We start from the raw sequence: 27,523 nt of genomic DNA on the forward strand, positions 1-27,523 counted from the left end.
CCCGCCGCTCGCCCCGCGCGGCTCCCCGGCCTCCCCGCCCGCTGGGCGCCGCAGTCTTGGTCAGGCGCTCGATCGTCTGGTTCTTGTGCTCCTCCGCCCGCCGCGCCGCCTGCAGCCGCCGTTTCCGCGCCCGCTCCTCGCGCTTCAGCATCATCTCCTCGGTGAGGGCGGGGGCCGGGCAGCCCCCAGCCACGGGCAGCGGCAGCATCGAGGAAGGTTGACTCCGCGCCTTCTGGAGCAGAGCTCTCTGGGGAGAGACAGAGACGGAGTGCAGTCTAAAAATGGAGGAAGATGGAGAAGCGAGGTCTGCCAGATCAGGGGAGGAGGAAGAGGGGACATGAAAAACGGTCTTGAGGAGCACAGGCCTTGGGAGAGGGGTATTCATGAGCCCCCTCTCCAGGAGCCCTTAGCACTGCCTCCTCCCGGATCTTCTGATATTCAGCTATAGGTCCTTGATTCTCAAGGGGAAAAACATCCATGTTACCTGCCTGCCTGCCCTGTGTTCCAAAACTCTCTGTACCACCTCTCCAGAGGTTTGTTGTTGTTTTTAATCTTTTTATTTCAATAGACAGAATCAATTGGGTAACTGCTCATGCCAAAAACTCAAGGTTACCTTTGATTCCTTTTTTCTCAACTCCCCCTCCCAACAAGTGTCTACTTCCAAAATATACCCAGAATTCATCTGATTTTCTTCACCTCCACTATTTCCACCTTGGTTCAAAAGCCACTACCATCTCTCAGCTTACTTCAACAGTTACCTAGCTGGTCTCCCTGCTTCTATTCTCCATGAAGACTCATTCTCTACACAGAAGCCAAAATGATCTATTGAAATGTAAATCAAATATGTGGCTTCTCTGCATACAGCCCTTCACTGGCTTAGCCACAATTTTTCTTCTCCTTTATCCTGCTAGGCACGTTCCAGACTCAGGGTCTTTGTGTCTGCCGGTCTCTGCCTGAAAAGCAGAAGAAAATACCAGAAGGTATTGAAAATATTGTTTCTTCAGAGAGGTTTTCTCTGATAATCCCATCTAATGTTATCTCTTTTCTACCACTTTCTGTTCATCACCCTATTTTCATTTTGTCACGAACCTTTCAGCTTTTTGATTTGCTGTTTCTTTCTTTCTTTTTTTTTTTTTTTTTGGTGGCTGGCACATGGATCCGAATTTGTGACCTTGGTGTTATAAGGTTGTTCTCTAACCAACCGAGCTAAGTGGCCATCTCCTCAGCTTTTTGAAATTATTTATTTACCTATTTACTTCCCCCACCAAACACACAGACTAGAATACCAGCTCCATGAGAACAGAAACCTTGCCTGTCTTTTCTCCACCACTGATATCCCTACTGCCTAGCAAAGTGCTTGAGACATGTAAAGTTCTCAATATACATTTGGTGAGTGAATAAAGAATGAATCGACTTACCTGTCGAGCAGTGAGCAGCCGTTCATTGATCTCCTTCTTAAGGTCTCCATTGTCATCCAGCTCCCCCTTCTCCAGGGCATCCAGCCACCTCTGTTCCTCCTCTTCCTCCTGACCCACTAAACCCGCAGACAGGTCCCGAAGTGGGGAGGGGGACAGATTACTGTCTTCATCTGAGAAAGAAAGTTGGAGAGATAAAAGTAGAATGGTTCAGATGGGGAACCCTAATTTGGCCAACTTAATACTAGGACATTCAAAATTCTCACCCACTTCAGAGCCAACCCCCACCCTTAGCCAGGTATCATGAGAAACCCAGTCTCCCCACCTCCAGATCCTTCTCACCCAGCCAGGCACGGTACTGCTCGAGAGGGACTCCTTCCATAGGTTCCTCTTCATTATCCACAACCATAAGGGGAGAGGGTGAGCGGGGCCCCTCAGAGATCACAGTGAAGGTAGGAACACTGCGGAGAAGCAACACTACTCTGTAAACTGAGCAAATGTCTCCTCCTGCTCAGTAGCTACATCCAGCCTCCCCTATCCTCTTGGGTTCTTGCTGGGCTCTGAAGTCAGTGTCCATTCCGTCTTCCAGAAAGCTCAGCCAGCTTCTAACTTCTATCTCTGCCTGCTGCAAAAGTTCCCCAAGTAAAACCTCGACGGTCTTGGTCTCACCTCTTGGTGCCCAGGACCTGCCCGCCCAACTTGATTTTGAGTTTGAGCTGGGGCTTGGCAGGAGACGGCTGCGTGGGCCCGGCTTCTTCTTCCTGATGGTGTTTCTTCTTGTGTTTCTTCTTGTGCTTTTTGTGCTTTTTCTTGTGCACTCCGTGGCCATGGGCACCCGCCAGGCTCAACTCCAGCGCTTCCCCTGCGGAAGGAGAGCCTGTCAACGGTGTTCGGCCAGAGCTTGGCAGAGGAAGCCCTGAATAATCCTTGAGAGGGGTCCTACCCCTCCCTGCGGTACTCGCTGTTACCATAACAACAGCACCGCCTTTCTTCTTCCCACTGTGGCGAAGTGCCCTGCAAGCTCGGAGGAGCAAGAAAAGGACTTCTTTTCTTTTTTTTTTTCCCTTTTTTGAGACCAGCCGCACTGCACTCAGCCAGTGAGCGCTGTGAGCGCACCGGTCATCCCTATATGGGATCCGAACCCGCGGCGGGAGCGCTACTGCGCTCCCAGCGCTGCACTCTTCCGAGTGCGCCACGGGCTCGGCCCAAAAGGACTTCTTTTCTAAGAAGGCCTAAATTGCTTGATGGACCCGCGCTTACCCGGCTCAGGGGCCTCCATAGACCCAGAAGTGCTTCCGCGCCGCCACAGCTTACTCATGGGGTACTGCAAGGAAAGGGGACTGGAAATGGTCGGGACACATGCAGTCATGCCTTTTCCGCTCCGCGGAAGAACTGACTCCAGCAACAGAACCGGATACTTCCGGTACGTGACAACCATGCTTGTGCGGGGCATGCTTTGCGACGAAAATCTTCCCTGAGAAACAACGGCCCTTCCAACGAAAGTTCCGGGCCCTTTGAGGTTGGGACCTCCCAAAGCGGCATATCTTTCCCCTCGCTCAGCCTTTCGTTACTAGATTCCAGAACTCAGTGCGGACGAGGCAATTCTTACACTTAAGCTTTTTGACCGTATACTGCGGCTAGGCTAAGAGGATGCAAAGATGAATGTGAACACCGCCCCTGCCCTTGAGGAGCGCACAGTTGGGTGCAGGAGTACATTAAGTACATTGGCGGCAAAATGGCAGAAGTGCACGCGTATCCTAAGAGCAAAGCAAGAGTTCTTAGGGTTATAACCTTAATTCTCATTAGCAGGGAAATAGATAAATGAATTATAGTGCATCTATACAATTTGGAACACCATGTTGCTAAGAAAAGTTGAGTGATAAATAATTCATAAGATTGACACGGAATTTAGATCCCAGTGGATAATGGCATTGGAAACAATCTTAAGTGTCCATCTAAAGTGACACTAAAATAAACTTGGTACATCTGCACAATGGGATGCTATGCAGCTACTAAAAGAAATGAGGCCCTAGGAAACTACCCAGGAAACTGGTGACAGCAATTGCTGATGTGTGGCTGGGAAATAAGTGTGGAGGGAGACTTATTTTTCATAATATATCCTCTGTCCATATTAAATTTTGTACAAAACGTGTATTTTTGCCTGATATTAAAGCACGCACCAAAAAAAAAGGTAGACCTGTATGTGCTGATATACGAGATAAGAAAAGTGAGCTTCAAGATTATGTGATCCCATTTAAAAAGGAATAATATGCTAGTATATACATAGAAAAAAAATTGAGGAATATATACTATACTATGAGTGTTGGTTATCTTTAGAAGTTGGGGTTGGGAAACTTTCACTAGCTAGGTCTGTAATTAATTTTCTTACAACCAGTGTATATCACATTTATAATAAGAAATAACACCTATATACATATATCTAAATATATGAGTGTCTGACCAAGGTAGCAGCAGTGAATAAAGAAAGGAAATACCTGATTCAAGAGACATTTCAGTGATAAAATTATCAAGAGTCAATGAGCAATTATATATAGGAATTCAGAAAGAAGGTCAATGTAGTATGTGATTTAGATAAAGAAAATGGAGAGTTGGCCAGTTAGCTCAATTGGTTAGAGCATGGCACTGATAGCACCGAGGTCCAGGGTTTGAACCCTGTACTGGCCAGCTGCCAAAAAATAAAATAAAATGGACTTTGGAGTTAGACAAGCCTATTTATTATCCAATCTCACTTTCCCAATTTGTTAGCTGGGCATCCTGAGGCTCAAAAATTTTTAAGCTTCTCTGAACCTCAGATTTCAGCTTTGTAAGATGGAATGAAGTATGGTCCTCTTCATAGGGCTATTTCAAGGAATAAAGCAAATCAAGAATGCAAAGTACCTAGGGTAGTATTGGGCACATAGTAGATGTTTCAATAAGCAAATTGTAATAAGTAATAGGTTTCTAGCTCAAGTATTTAGAAGGAAGGTGGTGTTTTCAATAAGGAAAGAACATAAGAAGAGAAGAAAGTAAGAAGGGAATCATTTGGTTTTGCCCAAGGTGAATTTGAAGTGCCTGTGGGAATACCCAGATGAAGGTGCAATAGCTGAGAGAAGCCAGTGCTGAAGGTGGGAGTGCGAATTCCATCGGCATAACAATGGAGGTCCCCAAGGGATGAAAGCAGATGAGACATTCCAGAAAGAGCAAGTAGATGAAGACCAGGAAGGACCAGGAACAGAACTGAGTGAGCACCAGCCCTGGACAGGCAGGCAGAGGTGCCAGGTAGGATTGAGAAAAGAAGGTCAAGGGGGGCAGAGAATATCAGCAGATCAAGACTGTGTACAGTCCTGCAGAGGGCAGGCTGAACTGTGAGAAGTGAACGCTTAGGCAATACTTCTGTCTCACTGGAAGTTAAAGTGAGGGATCACTTGCAGTTAGCATTTGTAGAACTCCTTAGAGTTCATAACATACTTTCATATCTCTTCTCTCCCTTGACCCCCACAGCAGCTACATAAGGGAAATACTATTTTCCCATCTTATAAATGAGGAAACTGAGGCTCAGAGAGATGAACTCTTTAGGCCAAAGTCACACAGTTAGGGAGTGGCAGAGCCTGCCTCAAACAGAGGCTTCCTGACACTAGCCCAGTGGTGTTTCCTCCACATCCTGATGCCCAGCAGGAAGGAAGTGGCGACAGTAAATGGAAACTGGCTTTATTATTTTGTTTTGTTTTTTGTTTTGCTTTGTTTAGAGTAGGAGAGATTTAAGCATGTTTGTAGGCTGAGAGGAACTCATCCTTCTGCAGGAGTTCTTAGCCTTATTTTTAAAATTATATTTATTTTTAAATAATTTCTTTTTTTTTTTTTCCTTTTGTCTTTTTTTGTGACCGGCAACGGATCGCAACCCTCAGTGTCGCGCCCGTACCGGACCGGGACCAGCAACGGGATCGCAACCCTCGGTGTTGCCCCCACACCTCGCTCAGCCAGTGAGCAGCCGGTCTGTATGTGGGATCCGAACCCTCAGCGGGAGCGCTGCCGCGCTTCCCAAGCGGCACACTGTAGCAGTGCGCCACCGGGCTGGCCCCTTATTTTTAAATAATTTCAAGCTTAGAAAAAAATTGCAAAAAGAGTACAGAGAACTCTCTTTAAACCAGATTCTGCAATTGTTAACATTTACCCGTATTTATACCCATTTATACCCATTATTATTATTATTTTTCTGATCAATTTGAGAGCAAGTTGCAGACATGATGCCATTTCACCCCTAAATATTTCAGTGTGTACTTCCCTCAAACAAGCACAGTGTTCTGTAAGTTTTGTGCAACCCTCCCAGTCAGGAAATTAACCTTGATACAACACTACCATCCAATCCAAACCCCATTCAAATTTCACCAACTGTGCAATGCGTTCTTTTCCTTCTAGGCCGGGATCTACATCCAGCATCATGGGTTACATTTATTTATCTCTCTATACTGCTGTAATCTGGAACACTTCCTACCTCTTACCCTGTCTTTCATGACTTGACAATTTTAAAGAGTCCAGGTCTTTGACTTTGTACGATGTCCTTCAGCCTGGGTCTCTCTGGTGTTTCCTCAGGTCTAGTCTTGTCAATTCTTGACAGGAAGACCACACACAAAAAACTTATGCTGTGTTCTTCTCGACATATCACATCAGGAGGCTCATGATGTCAGCCTATCTTACCATTGACGGTGTTAACCGTGATCACCTGGTTAAGATGATATCTGCCAGTTTTCTCTATTGTAAAGTCACCATTTTTGCCTTTGTAAATAACTATTTTCTGGGGAAATACTTTGAAACTATTCTAATATCCTGTTCCCCACCGAACATCAACCCACCAGGCTTAGTTTCTATCCACTGATGAATACTGTATGAATCAACTCTACTGCAATAATTGCCAAACAGTGATCTTTCTATTTCCATTATTGCTTTTACATATATTAGTTGGCATTCTACTGTAAAGAAGAGCTTTCTCTTCTCCTTATATTTATTTACATATATATTTATTTACATCAGTGTGGATTCCTATTTCAATCAATGGGTTGTACTCCATTGCTGTTGTATCTATTTTGATGCTCAAATTTGTCCCAGATTTGGTCAGAAGGCATTTCTTTAAGCTAGTCTCTGTGCTCTTTTGATATATCTCCATCGTTCTTTGAGTACTTCTTTTAATTTCTAGCACTACAAAATGTTTTGGGCTCATCTTGTCCTTTCCCTGGATAAGGAACAAGAACCAAGGGAGGCCAGGCAGCAGGAACACAGGGCTGAGGTTATGACGAGGCCACACTTAAGTCACACCACAGGAACTTGATGATAAGGCACCCAATCCTCAGGGACTGCAGGTGCAAGTAAGTATATCATGAACTCTCCCTGGGTCTTGTCTGTGCTCCCTCAAGATTCAAAGTCCAGTTGGGAGCATTCCAGTTGGTTGGCTTTGGCCAAGTGCCTACCCCTGGGCCGTGAAGAAGTGAAGGGAGGATAAACATCCTCCAGCTGCCATAAAGGGGCTAGAGCTCATCCTACCAATGTTGCCCACAGTGGGGGATCGTGCAGGAGTAGGAAGATGATTTGAATCCTGGGTCACCCACAGCCCCTTCCCCAAACATCTACTCCATAGTTGAGGAGATCTAGATACAAACATAAACAAAGGGAAAAGATTGGGAAGACTATACAACAAACTAATGGCATGCTGGTAAATGTTGAACAAAAGCTCCCCCCACCAAAAACAGCCCTGATGTGTCATGTTCACCTATTTCTGTTGTGTAAATGCTCCCACCCTGGCCATTTTCAAATATGACATCTCTGAACACAGAGTTGGGAAGAGATGTGCAGTACCTCACCATTATATAGCATTTCCACCATGCAGATACTATAGATGTAAATAACCTCAAGAGATTAATCATAGTAACATGCAGTAAAATAATTAGGAAGTGATGAGTGTTGAGTATTTATTACCTTTGCTTTAACATAATTTATTTAGTTGTAATTTTATATAATTTAATTTTTAATTAAAGTAGTGTTTAACAACTGCATGCACGATTCCAGAAAATTCCAGCGATTGTCTCTCAGAGGCCAGAGTGAGCACCAAACTGTCTTAGTTTTCCTCTGGGGGTGGAACTGGGGGTGGGGAAGGCATGCTTTTATTCTTTTTTTTTCCTTTATATTATTTTTTAAATGGCAGAATTAGGGGTGATTTTAGAAATTGTGTCTTTAGGGGCCGGCCCGTGGCTCACTCGGGAGAGTGCGGTGCTGATAACACCAAGGCCACGGGTTCGGATCCTATATAGGGATGGCCGGTTGGCTCATCACTAGCTGAGCGTGGTGTTGACAACACCAAGCCAAGGGTTGAGATCCCCTTACCGGTCATCTTTTAAAGAAAAAAAAAAAGAAAAGAAATTGTGTCTTCAAATATTTTTCAAATAAAAATTTAATTTAAAAATAAACCCACAGAAATTTTGGCTCTTATTTCTCCTCCCTCAATTGAAAGCAGTGTCAGCTGGCTTCCCTGACTCCAGTCATAACTCCTCCAACTGATTTATGCAAAAGCCTGCCAAATTATGATCTTTAAAATGTAGCTGATTATGTCACTCCTTTCCAAAAATCATCAGCCACATTGAGTACAAACTCTCAGGCGGGATTCGAACTCAATCTCCTTCCAAACATCTTCCATTCCTCTACCTCTTGCCTGGCTCTCAGGCCAGGGGTTTTCAAACCCTTGTACAGACCCTGTGTTCACTGAGGAGGAGGGGGCTCTGTGGGGAGCCTGTGGGGAAGACGTGGCGGGAGGCTCCAGCACCTGCTTCCATCACAGCAACTGATTCTATTTCACATAGTCCAGGTAAGATTTCATTTGGAAAAAAGGGTTCTGTTGCTTGAAAACAAACATTTGAGATGAACTGGTTTAATCCAACAGGAAGGTTCGTCTCAGTTATGGACTCTTAAAAATACATGCTCCCTTTAGGCATCTCCTTTATTCACTTCAACTGATGTTTATTGAGCACTCGCTATGTGCCAGGCATTAGGGATAAAGCAGTGGACAACAGACTGTATCTCTGTGGGGAGCTTAAAATTCAGAGGAGTGACAATTGATATTTGAAGAAATTAAGATACAGTACCTTCCCCTTTCTTTCTTTTCACTCATCCTTTGAGGTTTATCTCAGATACTGTATTAGTCCATTTCTGTTGCTTATAACATAAGTACCTGAAACTGGCTGATTTATAAAGAAAGCAAAATTTATTGCTTACAGGTTTGGAGGCTGGGAAGTCCACAGTGCAAAGAACACATCTGGTGGTCTTGGTGGTGGTGACAGTGACCCAGGGGTCTCACATGGCAGAAAATGGTGGAGCAGAGAGTCTCACTGCTTTCATTTTAAAGCCCTCAGGACCATGCCCATGACCATGATTATTAATCCATTCACTAGGCATGGTCCTCAGAATCTAATCACCTCTTCAAGGCCCCACCTTTCAATCACTATGACAGGATTTCCCACCCTCTTAACAACAGTCATAGTGGGGATCAAGCTACTAATAAACAAAACTTGGGGGACACAATCCATATCAGATACCACTGACTTTATAAAATCTTTTGATCTGCCTTTCTGCCTAACCAGAAGAACTCCCTTCTCCACATACGTTTTTGTGTGTCGAGGATGTTTGTTGTTTTTCTTGTCCATCATCCGTTCCCTCACCTTGTGGTGGTAGTACCTGGAACATTCTTTAGGGAACAACCTCCCCCTCCCTCCTCTCTCCCTTCTAGATCTCTGAGTTCCAATTGGTCTCCAGGAGTGGGCAGGTGACCCAGACATGGCTGACTGGCACACAGAACTCCCTGAGCCACAGTGATTGGTTCCCTCTGGCTACAATGATTACTTTGGGATGGATGAGTGATCCCAGATGGCTCGCAGAGAATCCCAGACATGTGTAGTAGCCTGAGGAAACAGATGCTTTTTTTTCACTTCAGTTTAAGCCTGAAAAGATGTAGACCGAGAATTTTTGGCAGCAATTTTGTTACCTTGTGGAGAGTGAAGCCAACATAAAGGTAGAACCAAGTGACGGGAAGAGACTGGGTCCTAGTGACACTCAATGCCTGGGTCAAGTCACATCTAAATGCTGACCCCTGGGCAGAGTCTCGGCTGAGTTTGGCTGCTGGGAGCAATGTGAGTGAACAAGTAATCCAGAATGGCTACTCCGATCTTTGTTGATAAGGAAAATGGAGAACCAGGCACCCATGTGGCCCCTAAGGATGGGCCAAAGCTGGGGTCTGGGGGGATGAGAGATCTCAACAGAGACCACATGTTGGCAAAATGTTTGATACTCCAGCAGCCTTACCTAAAACTGCTAGAAAGGTCTTGGGAACTGTCAATCAAGCTACAGAAAAGTCAGTAAGGACTAATGGATCCCTCAAAACATCTCTGCCAAAAAGCTGACTGAGAAGACAGTTAAAGCAAAAAGCTCTGTTCCTCCCTCGGATGACACCTATCCAGAAATAGAAAATTTCCTTCCCTTCAATCCTCTAGATTTTGAAAGTTTTGACCTGCCCAAAGAGCACCAGATTGCACACCTCCTCTTGAATGGAGTACCTCTCACAATCCTCGATGAGGATAGAGAACCGAAAAAGCTGTTACAGTTGGGACCCACTTTGCCTGGGAAAATGCCTCCTCTGCCACGGGAGTCTAATCCGTTGCTGTCTCCTTTAAGCATTCTCTGCAGCCCGGATGTTGAATTGCCACCTGTTTGCTATGACATAGATATTTAAATTTCTTAGTGCTTTATAGTTTTTGTGTGTTTGGATTAAAGCATTTCTTTAACAGACAAAAAAATAAATAAAATAAAATAAAGGCTGTTCCCAGACACTTCAGTTCTATAAGCCAGTTAGCTTTTCCAGAAGAATATTGAGTAATTTGCCATAGCAGAGCAATTCTAACCAGGATTCTCTAAGAACTAAAGGCTGGTATGTCTCTGGCTCCAGCCCATCTGCTATGTAGGAGGCCCATCCTCTCTCAAGTTCTCCCCAGTAAGTTCTGAAGCCTCCAGGGGACCCCCTCGTGTGTGGTCAGCAAGCTAATCCTCTGCTATTCCTTTCTCTCCCACTGGGCTCTTTGGGGGAGAGGAGGGAACCCTATTTCTGCAGAAGTAGGGAGTGGTAACCTTGTCTCAGACACCCAGCAAAGCAGCTGACAGAGAGTCAATATTGAGGTAGCAGAAGTCCTCACCTTCTTAAGATCTGCGTCCAGGGAGCTGAGGCTGCAGGCGTCCCATCCGGGGGCACAAAGGTACTGCACCTGCTCCTTATCTTCATGGTTCCACTTAGGGGCACTTGCCTTGTGCCAGGCACTGTCCTAGGCATTTTACCCTCATTCTTATATGTAATTCTCATAGCACCTTGAGGAATGAGAATAATCACAGTATCTCCATTGAATAGACGAGAAAACTGAAGCTTAGAAAGTTCAGTGACTGAGCCAAAGCTGCACAGTTAGTCGGGGGCAGAAGTGGGGTTCCAAGAGGTGCTTAAGCACCGCCCCGTGAATCGTAGCCACTAGGGATGGGTGGACAGCCGTGAAGGGGAGCCTAAAAGGGGAGGGAGACGGAGAAGGAACACTTGGGACTGCAGGAATTTGAAACGGTCGCTTCGAGGCTGCCTGGGTGAGATTGGGCGCGGTCCCCGGGCCCAGCTAGAACGAGTGTTTTACCCGGCGATCCTTGAGGCCAAGGGGTTTTCCACGCCCTGGGAGTTGGGCTTGTCAGGTGGGGGCGACTGGTGGGGCGGGGCTTCCCTGGGCCCGCCTTATGGCCAGGTGAGGGCCCGCGAACTGGGCCGGAAGAGAGGCGGGTGCGCCCCCGCAGTGCTGGCGAGGTGTAGGGTGCCCCTGGCAGTGGGGCTGTCGGGCCAGGCCTGGTGGCGTCCCGGGACTGGCCGGGCGGGTCGGGGCTGGGGTGGAAGAGGAGGGTGCCGCGCCCTGGTCCAGGTGTCGTCTCCGGGGGCGGCGTTTGGGAACCCGTCAGCGGGAGATTCCTGGCCCGACTGGCTGGCGGGCGTCGAGAAACAGAAGGACAAGAGACCAAGCGGCGCGCGGAGCGCACCGGGCAAGCAAAGGCGCGGAGCCGCCAGCATGTTTTCCCGAAACCACCGGAGCCGGGTCACTGTGGCCAGGGGCTCCGCCCTGGAGATGGAGTTCAAACGCGGACGATTCCGACTCAGCCTCTTCAGCGATCCGCCCGAGGTGAGAGACCCCTTCCCTGCCTTCCCCTTCCCCTTCCCGGGATCCCGCAGGCCCCTGGCCTCCAGCCCCAGCCCGCGCGCACGCCGAGGGGCGGAGACGCGGCGGCCTGGGTACGAACCCGCGGGAGGTGTTGACTTACAAAGAGTAAGGTGCGGACCATCTGCACGTTAATCCCACTTGTGCTTCCCCAGACATTCCCCAGCCTGGGTGGGATGATTTGCCTCTGCAGAACTCCAGGTGGGCCTCAATTTGAGCGACTCTAGTCTCGGGCCACAAAATGTACCTGGACCCCAACCTCTCTTGGCGTCCCCGGGCAAAGGGCGGTGGGTAGCTAGGCGGGCCCCCAAAGCTCAGACGCTTGGCCTGGGCGCCAGCTCCTTCCCCGACCGTCAGTCCCATCCCGCACCCTGTCTCAACCATCTGGGCCAGCCTCTGTCATCAATCTCAACTACCCCAGTGGCTCCTTTGTGCCCCTGAAGGATTCGGGGGAATGGGGAGCTCCCTTTTAACTCTTAAGGGTTATTTTCCAAGGCCAAACTTTCTGCCTCTTTTCCTACAGTCTAAGAGGAGTACAGCCTCCAGGCTGAGACTTTCCTCCCGGGTGCACCGGTCTCCACCTTGATGGTCTGAGCCCTACCTGTAACTCTCCATAGAGGCTCGGGTGGGCTGTAGGTGTGTGGCTGAGCCAGGACCGAGAGGGCGAGTAGCCACCCTAAAGACACTTCTGTCCCCAAGGTCAGACTCACACTTGCCCAAGGAGGGCCCAATTCCAAGCTGTCTGTCTCTCCGGGCCTGGAAAGGGTTAAGTGAGGTGGGCCTTGCCCCCTTCTCCCTCCCAGCTGGGATTCCAGGCCCGACTTCTGCCCTTTCCCTCCAGCCTACCCAGAACAAAGGCCCTTTCACACACCGTGTCCGGGTGTCCCAGGCCTTCTCTGACTCAGAGCTAGTGGACCTGGGGGAGAGGGCCTTTGTCGTCCCCTCCCTTTACCCCCCAGCAACTCGGCCTGAGGAACCCGCGTGGGGCCAGCAAGGGGGAGTAAGGGGCGAGGCCAGGGGACCAGGAGGAGGGGCCTGGGAGCTGGGGCGGCCCCTGGGATCAGGCCGGCCCAGGGCGGAGCCGCAAGCCCGGCCGGCAGCCTAGCGGAGTGTGACTCCGTGGGCCTGGGGTGGAGGGGGGGCAAAGCTGCAGCTGGCTGGGAATCGGGGCTGGTTTCCTGTCTGGAAGGGAAGGGGCCTGCAGAGGGGAGCGGGGGCGGCAGCAGACAGGCACACCCCTGCCTTTCTCCCTCCCTCTCCTCCCTTCTGCTGGAAAAGCGAGGTAATTGTGAGCCCAGGGTGGGGCGGGCTGGATGGGGGCCCTGAGTTGGACGGGGTGACCCTGGGGGCTGGGCCTTATTACCTACTCACCCCTTCGTCCCACTCCCTGGGCTCACTCTCCCCTCAAGTCCTCAGCTCCGCAGCTCTTCTTCCTAACTTTCTCGGACTAATCCCGAACTCCTTTCAGAAACCTCCAACCTCCTGACAACCTCACAACTCTGTAGAAGCTGCATGTGGCGTCCTTTCCCTGCCCCCTTCCAGCTGTGCCTGCCCCTCACTGCCCTCTTGGCACACAGATTCTCTGTCCACAAGGCGAGGGATGTGGGCGGGGGCTGGGGAGGGGCCAGAGTCCCAATGAAAGGGCCTTTTTCTTTCACAGCTGGGAGAACAGCTGCTACCAAAGCAAGACTGGACACTCTGTGCCCAGAGCCCCCTCTGCAGCTGACCTCCCCTCCTGGGACCCCACACATCCTCACCTTGCTTTCCTTTTCTTCCCTGCCTGGCTCCCACCAGGGCCTTGAAACAGCATTAGGGGAGGAAAATTTGTCACAGCAGCCAGAGGGGTCTAACAGGAGTGCAGAGGGGCAGAGGGCAGAAGACCTGGCCACCTTTCAAGACCGAGGGAGCAGTGGGAGGAGGAATTGTGGGACAGCGTGGTGCCTACCTGCTCCCTCTCTGGAGGGGTCAACAAGGGAAGGGGCACTGGGGGGTACAGAGATGCAGGACAGATTGCATATCCTGGAGGACCTGAATATGCTCTACATTCGGCAGATGGCACTCAGCCTGGAGGTAATGTCCCCACCCCCCCACCCCCAGTACACACCTCCTCTGCTTGCATCCCAGCCCTTCTCTGCCCTGCCCCTCCCTGGCTGGGTGAGGGGAGCAGGGCCTGCTCAAAGTGAGGAGAGGGACAGGTGATTCTGTACTCCTTGCTTTGGGTGCTTTGTATGGACCCAGGCTCAAATCTGCCCATCAGAGCAATATGGTGGCAGCGGGGTATTCACACGTATTTCTGGAAGCTCTGTGGGTGTGTGTGGATGTCTGTTCTGGGGATGATGGCTTCTTTTAGGTATGGGAAGAAGAGAGGAGTTCAATGTGAGAGGGTTTGCGGGAAGGATGTAGTAGCCTCACTAGAGAAGGGAAGGGAGACTTGGGGGCCAGGAGTGAGTGAGGATTCTTCTGGCCCTGGAGATGGCAGAGAGCTGCTTGTTTATTTACTTATTTTTTTTTTTAAACACATTTATTGAACATGTACTATGTGCCAAGTTCCTTTCTGGACCATGGGATACCTCAGTGACTAAGAAAGGAAAGGTCCATTCTAGTGGAGGAGCAGACAATAAACATGCAAACACATAAATAATATCACATAATGAAATTATGATAGAAGCAGGGGGATATAATCAAAATCAGGTGGGGGAGGCAGCATTCAACATGGAGGTCATGGAAGGCCTGTGTGAGGATATCTTTGAGCTGAGACCAGAAGTATTTGAACATATGTGAAGATTGGAGAAGGGCATAGCAAGAGCCCTTAGGTAGGATGAGGGTGATGTGTTTATTGGAAAGGAGAACCAGCGTGGCTGGAATATAGTATCTGGAGTGAAGCTAATGGCCAGAGGCCAGATCATGCAGGGCATGAAGGCCATGATAAAGCACTTAGATTTCACTCTAAGTGTGATGTTGGGCCATGGAAGGGTTTTCAGCAGGGGAACAACTCATCATATTTTATTTTAATTTAATTTATTTTATTTTTGGCGACTGGCTGGTATGGGGATCTGAACCCTTGAACTTGGTGTTACAACACCATGCTCTAATCAACTGAGCTAACTGGCCAGCCCCCCATCATGTTTTAAAATAATGGCTGTGGTGGAGAATAGGCTGGGTGGGGAGGAGGGAGAGGGGTGGGAGGAGGGCTGGCAAGAGAGGTAGCAGAAGACCACCAGGTAGGAGGTTGTTACAGTCACAGGGGAGTGAACCTGCTGGTGTGGATTACAGTGCTCATGGCAGAGAAAGGGAGAAAGGGGTGAATTTCAAGTGATAGTGGTAGATCTGACAGGGCTTGCTGATGGATCAGACATGAGGACTGAGGCAAAGAGAGAACTCCAGGATGACTTCCAGGTGTGGCCAAGCAACTGGGTGCTGTGGCTATGTTTTTACTGAGATGGGGAGTACAAAGAAGTTGTGCAGGTGACTCCCTGGAGCAGGCAGGGAGTTGCTGCTGAGAGAGATGAGAGGTAGCACTGTAAAGAGTCTAGATGAGAAATGCCAATTTATTGCATATATGCTACCTCCTCCCCCACCCTCACTCCCTAGATAATAGTGGACATTACTAGTCAATCATGACACTCTTTACCAATGAGTCCAGACGTGGCCTCAGAATCTTTCTCAGCACAGCCTTGGCATAAATTTTGCAGGATGTGTCCTTCACAGGGGCACTAGCCAGAGGCAGGAGTCCTGGTCTGGTTTCAGCTGCATCAGGAGGGGATGCTTTTTATCAAACTTGCTTGCCTGGAGAGGATTGCTTTTTTCTAATTTGCAGAAAGGTGCCCAATGAACCCCTTGGGACTATGACACTACCTAAATTGTCCTGTGTCAGCACATGAGATAAAACTTATTTGCCATTCCTAGTCCTCTGCTCTGTCCATGTTACTAGTTCCATATGGCTATTTAAATCTTAATTCTAGTTAATTAAAATGAAGTAAAATATGTAGTTCCTTAATTGCTCTAGCCACATTTCAAGTGCTAGATGGCTAGTGAATATTTTTATCATCACAGGTTTTATTGGACAGAGGTGGTCTAAGTATTTAAATGTTTAAATCCACCCCCTCACTCCCAAACCTACGTAATTTTTCTCCATGGGAGTCTTGCCCAATTTCTGGGGCAGAGGAGGGGCTTATTTTTCACTTTCATCACCTCTCCTTCAGCCATGGGCTGGGGGTGCTGTGTTCTTTCTCCACCAAGTTCAGCAGGTCCTCAAAAGAGAGACCCATTGATGTTTCAGGGATTGGCAAGAGAGGTAGTCATAGAAGAGTAAATCCAAGAAGACTTTCTGGAGGAGGCAACTTAAGCTGCAGGTAAAGGGGAGGTGAGCGTGAGAGAAAGCATGTTTTCAAATATGTATTAGACCCGAGTAGAGATTAGACTTTCCCATTTAATCCTCTAACAATGCTATGAAGGAGGTGGAATAGCCCTCAGCCTTACAAACTGAGGCTGCAAAGGTTAAAGTCACCTTAGCAGGATTTGCACTTAGTGCAGGTGGAGACTCTGAAGGGAAGAGAAGCTGGTGACAGGAAAAGCAGGAAGTCAGGGACAGAAGAGAATGGGGTGTAGGGTCTGGGTGGAGGAAGGGATGTCCCCAGAGGGCCTAATGTGTGCTGGGGCTTCTGCCCATGACTCATCCTTCTTCAGTCTCTTGGGCTCTGACCCAGGTCTGGATGACACTTAACTGCAGGCTCTTTCCCAGGAGTCTGGGGGAAATGCTGCATGTTTGGGGAGAGGGTGTGTGTGGGTAGGAACTGTCCCTGGGGTGGGGAGACTAGGGCCGAGTACAAGGATCCAGAACCTGAGCCAGGATTCCTGAGATCCTCTGCCCGCAAGGTTGGGAGCCAGATTTGTAGGGCTGTCTCTGCTGTAGGGCTGTGGGAGAGTGGATTTGGGCCTGGAGGGCCTGGGGAAGTGGGGGGAGGGGGGTGCTGGACTCCCAGTCCTGCTCATCCAGGCTGAGCCCAGCGACCTCTCTAGGGCCCCAGTTTTCCCAATGTATACACTACCTACCCCACCCCCCATGGCCCCAGGCAAGAGGTCGCCTTGCAGGGCAACCGCAACATAGGAGGGGGAAGGGCCTCCTGAAGCTGTAGCTGGCCCAGAGGCCCGGGGCCCTTTCCAGGGTGATGCAGTCGCTCCCAGAGGTCCCGTCCCGCTGCCACAGGGTCTCAATGGTTGCGCCGCCCAGAACCTAGCCCGGCCAGGCTCCCCAGGAACCGCGCGTGCCCCTGTGCTCCTCGGCCGCTCTCGCGGCAATTGGGAGCTGATGTCACCGTCGGCCCGAGCGCCAGTGGCGGAGGCGGGTGAGGCTGCGCCAGCGCCTGGCCCCCGCCGGCACTCCGGGCCGGTGCGGCTCTCTGGACCCCGCATGCATGCCACTGGCCGCCAGCGCGGCATGCGCAATGGACAGGGCTAGAGAAGGATCCGTGAGTGCGGGGACTGGGACAACAAGACTAGCCAGGAGGGGGCTTAAGAATGCCTCTGCATCCCCCTCCTCCCCAGCTCTCACCCGTTTGGGGTGTTCGTGGGGGAAGCTGGGTGCAGATGGGGTGAGGGTTGGCAAGCGGTGACGCTTAGCAGAAGTAAGACCCTGATGCAGACAGACAAAACTCGGCTGGGAGGAGCTATGTAGTCTGGGAGGACTTCCTGGTGGAGGGGGCTTTGGGAATGGGTTGGCTTATTTTGGTAGGGAAACAGGTGGATGGTGCTGGGGTGAAGGGTGATGAAAGTCTGGCATGGCATAGTGGCCCAGGAAATAGTGAAGGAAGAATCATCAGGCAGGCTTGACCAAGCTTTTGGAAGAGGGAATTTAGGCTGTTCAGGTCTTGGAGACTTGAAGGCTGGAGCCACCAGGGACAGAAGCAAGGGCACAGGCTATGGAGGGGAGCTGGTGTGAATGAGAAGACAGGTTTTGACGCTTACATTCATTCCCCTCTTCCAGCTGGGTGGCTTGATTTGTTTTGTCCTGAACCAGTCTGTACACCGTGACTGGGTTAGTCTTTCACCTCCTCTCTGAAGCTTTCCCTGATCACCTCAGCCAGAAGCAAACAGGGTCTGTTTTCTGTGAGCGTTTTTATGCCATGACATGGCACTTATGGAACAGCCATTAATGTGTGCGTCTCTCACCTCCCAGCTGGTTTTAAAATGTAGAGCCCAAACAGCACAAGGATGCTTTAGTGTTCATTGGGTGAATACTACTGCTGCCAAAGTAGCGTGGTTAAAATAAGCATCCTCAGCATTCATGTATAACATGTGTTGGGCATTTCGCTAAATGCTTTATGTTCCTGTATTACGGAATCTCCGCAGCCCTAGGATGTGGGGACTATTTCCATCACCATTTCACAGATAAGGAAACTGAGGCTTAGAAGACTGAGCAAGTTGTCTGGCGCCTCTCCTCTGGCTCTTGTGCACAGCCTGCGCAGCCCTTCACTCCTGGACCACTTACCTTCCCACACCCCTTCCCTATTTCTGATCTCACTTCTCAAGTTCAGAGGGCCAGGAAGTGGTAGATCTCCTAATTTGAGGTGTGTATGGGGTTCTGTGCAGCATGGGTGAACTCTTTGGTTGGTGTGTTCCTTCCCCACGTATCCCTTGACAACTAGATATCCCCCAGATCACTTGAGTCTTTGGAGGTATCTGGGATGACTTTTACTATGTGTCCATTCTCTTTAGCTAGTGGTTCTCAGTCCTGGCTGTGCCTCAGAATCACTTGGAGAGTTTTCCAAAAATGCATATGCTTCACTACTAGAGATTCTTATTCTGTAAGTCTTAGGTGGGGCCTGGTAATTTTTTTTAACTCCAAAGATTTAATATTTTTTAAAGATATATTTTTTAAAATCACAACTTCTGATAGTACAGAAGGGTATATATAAATAAAGTGTCATAAATCTGTTTTCCATTCCTGGTTCCCAGGCCCACAACCACTAATGTTATATATATAAACATGCATATCTGTGTATATGTATATACATATACATATATATATACACATATTCTGTGATATTATGATATATACATTAGTTTTCATCCGTGGTTCCTGGCTCCTCAAGGCAGGAATCTATCTAATCTTCCCCTGCCTTTCTGTCTTGGAGTTGGCCATAAAGAAATCCTCTGACCTATCTTGTCTGATTGTAGGTGATAAGACCCTCATTTCAGAAGGGGTCCTGCCCCATACCTGGGAGGAAGAAATGCTGCACAGAGAAGCCAAGAAGAATCTGAACAGACAGGCCTTGCTGGGTTTCCCCACTCAGTCTGTTAGTGTTAGATCACACCCTTTTTGTTCAATCACATTTCTACAAGGCTGTCCATGCTTTAGCCATGCCTACATAATGAAACTTCCATAAAAACCCAAGAGCATGTTTCTCTGAATTCTGTGAGCCACTCTAGCAAATTAAGTAAACCCAAGGAGGGGTCGTGGGAACCCCAATTTATAGCCAGTCAGAAGCACAGGTAAGACAAGTTGGGGCTTGCAACTGGCATCAGAAGTTGGGAGCAATCATAGGGACTGAGCCCTCAACCTGTGGGTTCTCTTGCTATATCCAGGTAGATAGTGTCGGTTGAATTGGAGGACACCCAGCTGGTGTCTTCTGGAGAACTGTTTGGTGTGTGGGGAAAAAACTCCACACATTTGGTCACAGAAATCTTCTGTGTTGATTGTTGCTGAGTGAGAGTATAGGAAAAGCACTTTGGCTTGTTTATTCCCATACGCTCATACGTAAATATGTATATATATCAGGAACAAATGATAGCATGTATAATATTGTTCTGCTTTTCTCACATACATTTTGGAGGTTGTTTCATATCTGCACACATATGTCTACCTCACTCATTAATGTCTGCAATGTTACGTGGGATAGATGTGCTGTTTCTTATTTAACCAATGCCCTATTGAAGGGTTTTTATCTTTGGTGTTTAAAACAATGCTACAATGAATATTTTTGTACACATGGCCTTGCCCAGTTATATGTATAAGTATACCTATAGGATAAGCTCCTAGATATTAGATGGCTGGATCAAAGGATATGTGAACTTGTAATTTTCACAGATTTTTTCCAAATTATGCTCAAAACAAGCTGAAGGAATTTATACTCCCAACCATCAAATGCATGAGGACATCTGTATTTTTACAAAGATTCTCTGGTTATACTTGGGCAACTGAAATTGAGACCCAACACTGCTCTTGAATTGCCTAAAACATTAGTTTCTTGTCAGCCCACCTGGAGATTGGGGGTGCTTCAGCCTGTCCCCTGACTGACATTTCCTTCTCACCCTTCCCCTGGCTAGGACACAGAGTTGCAGAGGAAGCTAGACCATGAGATCCGGATGAGGGAAGGGGCCTGCAAGCTACTGGCAGCCTGCTCCCAGCGAGAGCAGGCTCTGGAGGCCACCAAGAGCCTGCTGGTGTGCAACAGCCGCATCCTCAGCTACATGGGCGAGCTGCAGCGACGCAAGGAGGCGCAGGTGCTGGGGAAGACAGTCCGGCGGTGAGCAAGGGGGAGGCGAGGCCTCAATGACAGGAGGAGGCCTTATGGGTGGTGGTAGTGCAGTATGCACATTAGGGACCACCCTGAAGATAACCATCCCCATGAAGACTTGACAGGGGCCTGCAAGACACCTTGGTGTTTCACCACCACACTGTGTTGCCTGGAGGTGCACTAGTGAGTAGCTAGGGCTGGCCTTGGGAAAGCTGGTATGGCTGGTGAAAGGCTGGCGGTCTAAGGGGTAGTAAGTAATGTAAAAGTGCTAATTTGCTAGGCCGTGCCTGCGATCTGTGAGTCTGGCTGGCTGGCCTCTGGAAAACTTATTTTCTCCAAGCAAGTTCACCAAATGGCCAATTTGTTGAATGGCCAATTTACCATAAACTTACATTAGTTTGTTGTACCTGGGGTTAACCATTAGAGGCAGTGATTGGGAAAGGAAATAATAAAAAAACACTTTAAAGAAAGCCTACTCATTCACATAAATTAGATAGTGGATTCTGCAGGGGCTCAGCTTCTGGATGTGGAACAAAAGCTACACTGACATTAGATTGCTGTGCTGACAAATCTACTATGAAATGGTTGAGGTTATGCTGTGGTAAAACCAACATGTTGGAGAAAATATTTGGCAAGTTGATCATTCTGAGAATTGGCCATTTTTGATAAATCAGTCATTTGGAGAATGGCTTCTGACAAAGTAATCTGAGTGCCCCATCAAGGCTGAATGGAGAGATGGTCCCAGCCCCTCACTGATGCGGCATGATGCCCATCCCAGCCATAAAGGCGGAGGTTGCCAGGAGCCCACCCACAAAGCCACCAGAAGGCAAAATACCCACTCCATGGCTGCCCCAAGAAGCTAGAAGAAGGGCAGGCAGGCAGGCACAGGGGACAGCTTCTTCTGTGAGTGTGCTGCCTCCTGAGAGGTGGTCATCAACAGGCTCTATCATGCCCAAGTCCCCACACAGCCCACACAGTGTGATTTGAGGGACACCCCAAGTCCTTGGAAGCTAAACACATGGCCATTAGTGCCACATCATTTAGCTTAAGGCCCTATTAAGTTGGTAATTATTACATTAGTGCCATTATGAATATGAATGAACTGGCTGTCCCTTTAGGAAAGGGACACTTACTCAGTCCTAATGATGGGTGGAGAGGGGTGGAAGGCTGGGTGTCTGGGCCCTGCAGTGGGGACTGGGGAATGTGGGGCACAGAGAAGGTGCAGCATATCTGTCCAGGAGGAAAAAGGAGAAATCAAAGCACGGGGGAAGGGGGCAGCGTCTGTGGTGAATGGAACACAAATGTTTCCTACTCATGCTTTTCCTTTCATCAAACACTGGTCAAATTATTTTCTGACTGACACAGTACCCTCTTATATCAAAGAAGTGGTGAAAAGTGGTGGCAATGACAGCCTCCCTATTGTTAAAAAGAAAAGCCTACAAACCCCATTCAAGCCTGGGGTTTAATTGAGAAGACCCTTGAAAGGGAGTCTCTCTGTGGGCACATGTCCCTAGGCCCCCCTTGTCCCTGGCAGCATTCTGGAGAGGTGATCAGGAAGGGTGCTTGGAGGGGGAGGAGCCCTGAGCTTGCATACTGATGTGTGAGTTAACGTTACTCAAGTGTCCCCAGTGTCCTCCAGGCCTGCAAATTTCTGGGTTCAATCAACAACTCCCTCACAGTCCCTTGGTGTTGCCATGTCAGCCTGGTTGGAGAACTGGGTTACTGGGTCCCTGGGACGGGGGAGGGAGGGTTCTAGAGCCCTTGGAGCAAGGGGGAGTAGCGTCTAGAGGCCAGGCCAGGACATTGTGATTTACCCACAGGCCTTCTGACAGCAGGCCACCTGCTGAGCGCTCCCCCTGCCGTGGCCAGGTCTGCATCTCTGGTAAGAAGCACAGCTGCCCAGCTGATGGCACCCCTTGCCTGACCACACGATTGCCTGTCCTCTCTCAACATCTGTTCCTACCCCTCTGCCCCTAGACCTCCGGATTCCTCTCATGTGGAAGGACACAGAATATTTCAAGAACAAAGGTGGTGAGTTCCACACACTCTGGGACTAATTCAAGAGGGTGCCCCTGAGGTTGGAGGCTCTGGCAGGGCATGTTTTTTTTTACCAGTTTTGTCCTCTTTGTCCCCAGACCTGCATCGCTGGGCTGTGTTCCTGCTGCTGCAGCTAGGGGAACACATTCAGGACACAGAGATGATCCTGGTAGACAGGACCCTCACAGACATCTCCTTTCAGAACAATGTGCTCTTGTGAGTACCTCATCCCTGTGGCTCCCTCCCTTCTCCAGTTCTGCTCCAGTTCTCAGATGACATAGTTCAAGGAGAGGAAGGAGAGGGCATGGGTGCTTGGCCTTCCCTGTGGAGCTGCCCTGTACTTGCACCACCCACCCCCTGTGCCTCCTGGACCTCCCCACGACCACCCTCTTCTCTTTCTCCTGTATTCCTATAGCACAGACGCAGGACCAGACTTTGAACTGCGGCTGGAGCTGTATGGGGCCTGTGTGGAAGAAGAGGGGGCTCTGGCTGGTGCCCCTAAGAGGCTTGCCACCAAACTCAGCAGCTCTCTGGGCCGCTCTTCGGGGAGGCGTGTCCGGGCCACGCTGGACAGTGCTGGGGGCTCGGGGAGCAGTCCCATCCTGCTCCCCACCCCGGCTGTGGGGTAAGGCCTTGCACTCCCCTACTGCCCTCAGCTGCCTGTATCCTGCCCACAGGTGATCTTTGAACTATGTCAAGCATGCAGAACCCATTTTGCACAGTTGCCAGGACATGTAGACAGACATGAATGAGCAGTGGCTATGTAGCTGGGAGGCATTCTGGCCCATACCCCTTAGTTGGGCCCATCCAGTCCAGAAGACCAGGAGGAAGGCAGGGAGAATTCAGCTCTGGTGTCTTAACTTTTTAGCTGCAGCATATACATCTTCTGTGGATAGAACAAACCTCCCTAGTTGGAGCAGGGTAGCCTGGGCCCTGTGGTGGTCTCTACAGGTACCTGGAGGCACCTCATGAAACCAGTGGGGCTCTGAGAAGCAGTTTGAGAACCTCTGGAAAATGAACAGAATGATGATTTTGGACACAGACATGGGTTCTAATCCCAGCTCCAGCTCTTATGATCTATAAATTATGGACAAGTTTCTTAACCTAAGCCTCAAGTTGACGCATCTATTAACTGAAGAATACCACCAACCTCACAGGGCTGTCGTGGGAATACAGTGAGATAACATATGTAAAGCCTAGGTCCTAGCACTTAGCAGGAGCCCAGCAAATGTTCCTAACCCCTGTGGGGGAGGCAAGCTAGTTTCCCACAGGGCAACTTGAATCATGGGGCAGGCCTGCTCAGCCCTTACAGCTCCTGCCATCTACTGTACCTCTCATTCAGCTGATCCCACCTGTCTCTTCTCCAGTGGTCCTCGTTACCACCTCTTGGCTCACACCACGCTCACCCTGGCAGCAGTGCAAGATGGGTTCCGCACACATGACCTCACCCTTGCCAGTCATGGTGAGTACATGTGTGTGGGGGGGGACACTGGTGATGGTGAGAAGAGGGGCCGTGGGATGGTCCCCTTCTCCTTCCCAACCCTCACCCTGCACTTCCTCCTCCCCCAGAGGAGAACCCTGCCTGGCTGCCCCTTTATGGTAGCGTGTGTTGCCGCCTGGCAGCTCAGCCTCTCTGCATGACTCAGCCCACTGCAAGTGGTACCCTCAGGGTGCAGGTGAGGGGGCCCTGAGGAGTGGAAGGGAACAGGAAGAAGGCAGAGGAGAGCTGGATCACGTAGGAATAAGACTTTTGAAAAATCAAGCTCTGGGTGGAGCAAGAGGGGAATGGCAAGACAAGGAGGGGAACAGAGATGAGGGTGGGCAAAAGGAGCAGGTTCTTGATGGGGAGCTGGGAAGAAGTGTGTTGGGGGTGTGACTCCCCCAGGAAACCTTGAGTCATTTTTGCAGCAAGCTGGGGAGCTGCAGAACTGGGCACGAGTGCATGGAGTACTGAAAGGCACAAACCTCTTCTGTTACCAGCGACCTGAGGATGCAGACACTGGGGAACAGCCGCTGTTTACTATTGCAATCAACAAGGTGATGGATTCCCTGCTGGTGAGGCCACCAGGTGCCAGGCCCAGGAGTCTCTTCTTTAGGCCCCAGGAGGGTGGGCACAGACCTCAGAGAGATGGAAGCTGACCTGGCTCCTAATAGCACCACACTCAGCTTCAGGGCCAGGGATGCTAAGGGGACCATGTTCTCCCCACCACAACATCACTGAAAAAAGTCATCCCACTCACTCACCGTCCTCAGGGTTCTACCAACAGTTTAGGACTTTTCATCCTCTTTCCCCTTTTCCCTCAGATTCTGACTGATACCTACTTTAAGACTTCCTGTTTTTCTCTCCTGACCCAGGTCCCATTACCCTTCCTTGCTCCCTAGCCCTCTCATTGGGTTTCCTGCCTACTTCTTGGAAGTACTGAGGACCTTTCACCTTAGCACTCTTGTCCACCTCCACATCTTCCCTGCCTTGCTCAGTCCCTTTCCCTGAATTGGGACTGCCTGTCTCATCCCCAGCTCTTTCCTGCCATTCCTTCCCACTCTGCTCAGGAGGAGACAAATGAGAGGGCTCAGAGAAAGCCCCGCAGCTCTCCTTCCTAAGACAGGGGTGGTGCAGTTTGCCTGATGTCACCGCCAACTTCTACGACCAAGGCGGAGGTGGAAGCAGACCTCTCCTTTCTCCTGCAGGAGACTCGAGTCCGTGCAGGGGAGCTAGACCAGGCCTCAGGACGGCCCTTCACCCTAAGCATCAGTAACCAGTATGGGGATGACAAGGTGACGCACACCCTTCAGACAGAAAGTCGGGAAGCCCTGCAGAGCTGGATGGAGGCTCTGTGGCAGCTCTTCTTTGACATGAGTAAGAGAGAAGGTCATTGGGTTGAACCTTTGGAAGGGACTGGGGTCTGTTATTTTTACGAAAGGCCTGCATTTCAAGAGTGTGAGGGAATATAGCAGGACAGAGGGCAGCCTAGCCCTCTCTTCCACTCAGTGCTCTTCCTCCAGGCCAGTGGAAGCAATGCTGTGATGAACTCATGAAAATTGAAACTCCTGTTCTCCGGAAACCGCCCCAAGCACTGGCCAAGCAGGGGTCCTTGTACCATGAGATGGGTGAGTGAAAGTGCACTCGGAAACCTGATGGGAAGTGGGGCTGGGGTTTCAACGGAGCCCAGACAATGGAAACAAAGAGAAAGTACACTTTGGGCTAAGGTGGCTCTCTGGGGACCCAGGTACCACCCAGTCCTGTTGTATTCTCTCTTCTCTGACTCTTCTTAGAACCACCTCCACCAAAGTTCAAAACAAAACCCAAAAGAACCAGATTCATTTCATAAATTTCTTTCCTAATTTCTTCTTTTCTGTTTCCCTTTCTGCATGCGGATTCCTGTCTCTTCCTCTGACCCCTTACTTGCCTGGCACTGCTTTCATTTTTCTCCTCTTTCTTGGTTTCTTTACCCACTTCTGCTCCCCTCCCCATTCCCTTTGTGCCCCATATCCACAGTCTTTTCAGAGCCTGGGGCCCCAGGAGGCCCAGGTGAGGGGCTTCTCCTGCAGGATAATGCAATCTCGGCAGAGATCCGGGCTTTGCTTTCCTCCTATTACAGTGACAGGTGATAGTCAGGGCTGGGTGGCCCGAGACCTGAGCTCTGACTAGCCCCCTCCCCTCAACCCCTTCCTGGTGCCACAGCAATTGACCCACTGGATGACATCGCAGCAGTGACAGACATCCTGGCCCAGCGGGAGGGCACAAGGCTGGAGACTCCCCCACCCTGGCTAGCAATGTTTACAGACCAATCTGCCTTGCCTAGCCCCTGCTCGCCTGCTTCAGTGGCTCCAGCCTGGACCCACCCCCTGCCCTGGGGGAGACCCCGAACCTTTTCCCTGGATGCTGTCCCTCCAGACCACTCCCCTGGGGCTTCTCGCTCGGTTGCTCCTCTCCCCCCGCAGCGATCCCCACGGTCCAGAGGCTTCTGCAGCAAAGGCCCACCCCGCACTTGGCTCCAGTCACCAGTGTGAGAGAAAAAGGTGTTGACAACAGGATCTGGCCAGAAGAGAAAATGACCCATGTGCAATTGGGCTGTGGATATGGCACTGTGTGTATCAAGTTGGCCAGCTTGGCTTCCTCTTCCTCTGCTGGACTGGGGGTAGACTGGGGAGGTGGGAGCAGAAGCCCCTCTTAAGTTGTGGTTGCCATGGTACTGAGAGACTCATTCCCAGGGCTGGCTGGGATCCCCTAAACCCTTCCTGGGAGAAAACTGGAACCAACCCTGCCCTAACTCCCTGCACTAACCAGCTTTGAGGATGGCACTGAAGAGCCCTGAGAGGGAATGTACCTCCCTTGTGACTCCCACATCAATCATTAAAGTTATTTAACATTAACAGCAGCCTTCACTTGAGAATAGGTTGCCTCTCTCTGCTTGGTCTGGACCTGCCCCATCCCTCATCCCTGGAGCTTGGTTCACCAGTTGTAAAATATGACTGTGATACTGAGTAATCAGACAAGGGTTGGATAGACGGCGTACTTTATAAATACCACAGGGAGAAAGGAAGGCTGCTCTTCTCACACACTGCTGAATCTCAGGATCTCAGTGAGGTCATAGCCGGTCACAGCAAAGGAGTTGCCTGAGGGATCACAGAACCGAGCACCACACACCTGGGTGTAGGATACACACTCACCATGACAGTGTTCCACCTGGGGGAGAAGAAGGCTGGTCAGGGCCTGCTGCCCCATGTTGGGTTCCCATTCCACCCCTCCCACAACACACACCTCAATGTAGCCATTCTCTGGGTTTCTGCTCAGCTTCCAGATGTGCACAAAGGTGTCCTCAGCTGCCGAGAGTAGCTATTTAAAAAAAGCAGGGAGGAAGTATGGGAGTCCAAACATCCTGACAGGATATGTACAGACTGCAGTGCCCAGTCCAGGTGCCCTGGGGAGGGGGTTACACTGGTGGTAGAGACAAGCCTGTGGCGTTCCTCTCAAAATCCCAGCACCAGGAAAAAGGGTATGAAGGAATGGAGGAGGAGACTGACCTTGCCCGCCTCAGGAGCCAGGTCCAGGGCACAGATGGCCCGGGCGTGGGCATTGATCTGGACATGGAGAGTTCCTGTAGTAGCCTCGTAGAGACGTACTTGCCCATTCCCATAGCTTGCTGCTACGATACCCTGCCATAGCTGCACAGAGGGGCATGGGACCCTGCAAGGTTGATACCCAACTTTGATTTCCCCAGAATCAAGCCCACTCCCCATCTTGAAGCTAGCTCAGGAAGGTCTCAGCCCCCTTCTGCCTCACTTA

At 49.9% G+C, this 27,523-nt stretch overlaps 3 protein-coding genes and 1 pseudogene across 8 annotated transcripts in view; 2 read left to right on the forward strand and 2 right to left on the reverse strand.

Annotated features, from left to right (window-relative positions):
* Window positions 1-2,789, reverse strand: part of INO80B (INO80 complex subunit B) — a 3,418-nt gene extending 629 nt beyond the window's left edge. Inside the window, exons 1-5 of the mRNA XM_008576942.1 lie at window positions 2,676-2,789; window positions 2,085-2,277; window positions 1,758-1,876; window positions 1,419-1,588; window positions 6-247 (exon numbers count right to left, since the gene is read on the reverse strand). Coding sequence (XP_008575164.1) covers window positions 6-247; window positions 1,419-1,588; window positions 1,758-1,876; window positions 2,085-2,277; window positions 2,676-2,784 — 833 coding nt within the window. The 5' untranslated portion in view covers window positions 2,785-2,789. The remainder of the gene's footprint in view (window positions 1-5; window positions 248-1,418; window positions 1,589-1,757; window positions 1,877-2,084; window positions 2,278-2,675) is intronic.
* A 6,816-nt stretch (window positions 2,790-9,605) lies between these two features.
* On the forward strand, window positions 9,606-10,148 carry LOC103593858 (annotated as a pseudogene).
* Window positions 10,149-11,435: 1,287 nt separating this feature from the next.
* RTKN (rhotekin) lies at window positions 11,436-26,615 on the forward strand. Of its 2 annotated transcripts, none has more exons than XM_008576945.1 (12): window positions 11,436-11,647; window positions 20,009-20,208; window positions 22,020-22,081; window positions 22,177-22,230; window positions 22,335-22,452; window positions 22,652-22,861; window positions 23,604-23,698; window positions 23,806-23,912; window positions 24,145-24,273; window positions 24,925-25,093; window positions 25,240-25,344; window positions 25,919-26,615. In XM_008576945.1, exons 1-12 carry the CDS (start codon window positions 11,537-11,539, stop codon window positions 26,245-26,247), a joined length of 1,689 nt encoding a protein of 562 aa, XP_008575167.1. In that variant the 5' UTR covers window positions 11,436-11,536; the 3' UTR covers window positions 26,248-26,615. The 2 variants fall into 2 exon arrangements, with proteins under 2 accessions (XP_008575167.1, XP_008575166.1); XM_008576944.1 differs by lacking the exon at window positions 11,436-11,647 and adding an exon at window positions 13,061-13,753.
* A 121-nt stretch (window positions 26,616-26,736) lies between these two features.
* Window positions 26,737-27,523, reverse strand: part of WDR54 (WD repeat domain 54) — a 32,398-nt gene continuing 31,611 nt past the window's right edge. For 2 of the 5 annotated variants that reach the window (XM_008576953.1, XM_008576952.1), the window contains 3 exons: window positions 27,262-27,424; window positions 26,999-27,073; window positions 26,737-26,923 (listed from right to left, as the gene is read on the reverse strand). In XM_008576953.1, coding sequence (XP_008575175.1) covers window positions 26,792-26,923; window positions 26,999-27,073; window positions 27,262-27,424 — 370 coding nt within the window. In that variant the 3' untranslated portion in view covers window positions 26,737-26,791. Of the gene's footprint in view, window positions 26,924-26,995; window positions 27,159-27,261; window positions 27,444-27,523 lie in introns of those variants that run through there. The other 3 variants (XM_008576955.1, XM_008576954.1, XM_008576956.1) reach the window with 3 other exon arrangements.

This window comes from Galeopterus variegatus, unplaced genomic scaffold (genome assembly GCF_000696425.1).
Source record: "Galeopterus variegatus unplaced genomic scaffold, G_variegatus-3.0.2 Scaffold1428, whole genome shotgun sequence".
Taxonomy (NCBI): domain Eukaryota; kingdom Metazoa; phylum Chordata; class Mammalia; order Dermoptera; family Cynocephalidae; genus Galeopterus; species Galeopterus variegatus.

What these genes read in the sequence shown, in the direction of transcription:
- RTKN (XM_008576944.1), top strand. Translation starts at nt 13,196, where the DNA reads ATGTGGCGTCCTTTCCCTGCCCCCTTCCAGCTGTGCCTGCCCCTCACT. An exon ending in CCTCACCCTTGCCAGTCATG is followed by an intron (nt 23,699 to 23,805) that starts GTGAGTACATGT and finishes CTCCTCCCCCAG; the next exon opens with AGGAGAACCCTGCCTGGCTG. An exon ending in TTACTATTGCAATCAACAAG is followed by an intron (nt 24,274 to 24,924) that starts GTGATGGATTCC and finishes TTTCTCCTGCAG; the next exon opens with GAGACTCGAGTCCGTGCAGG.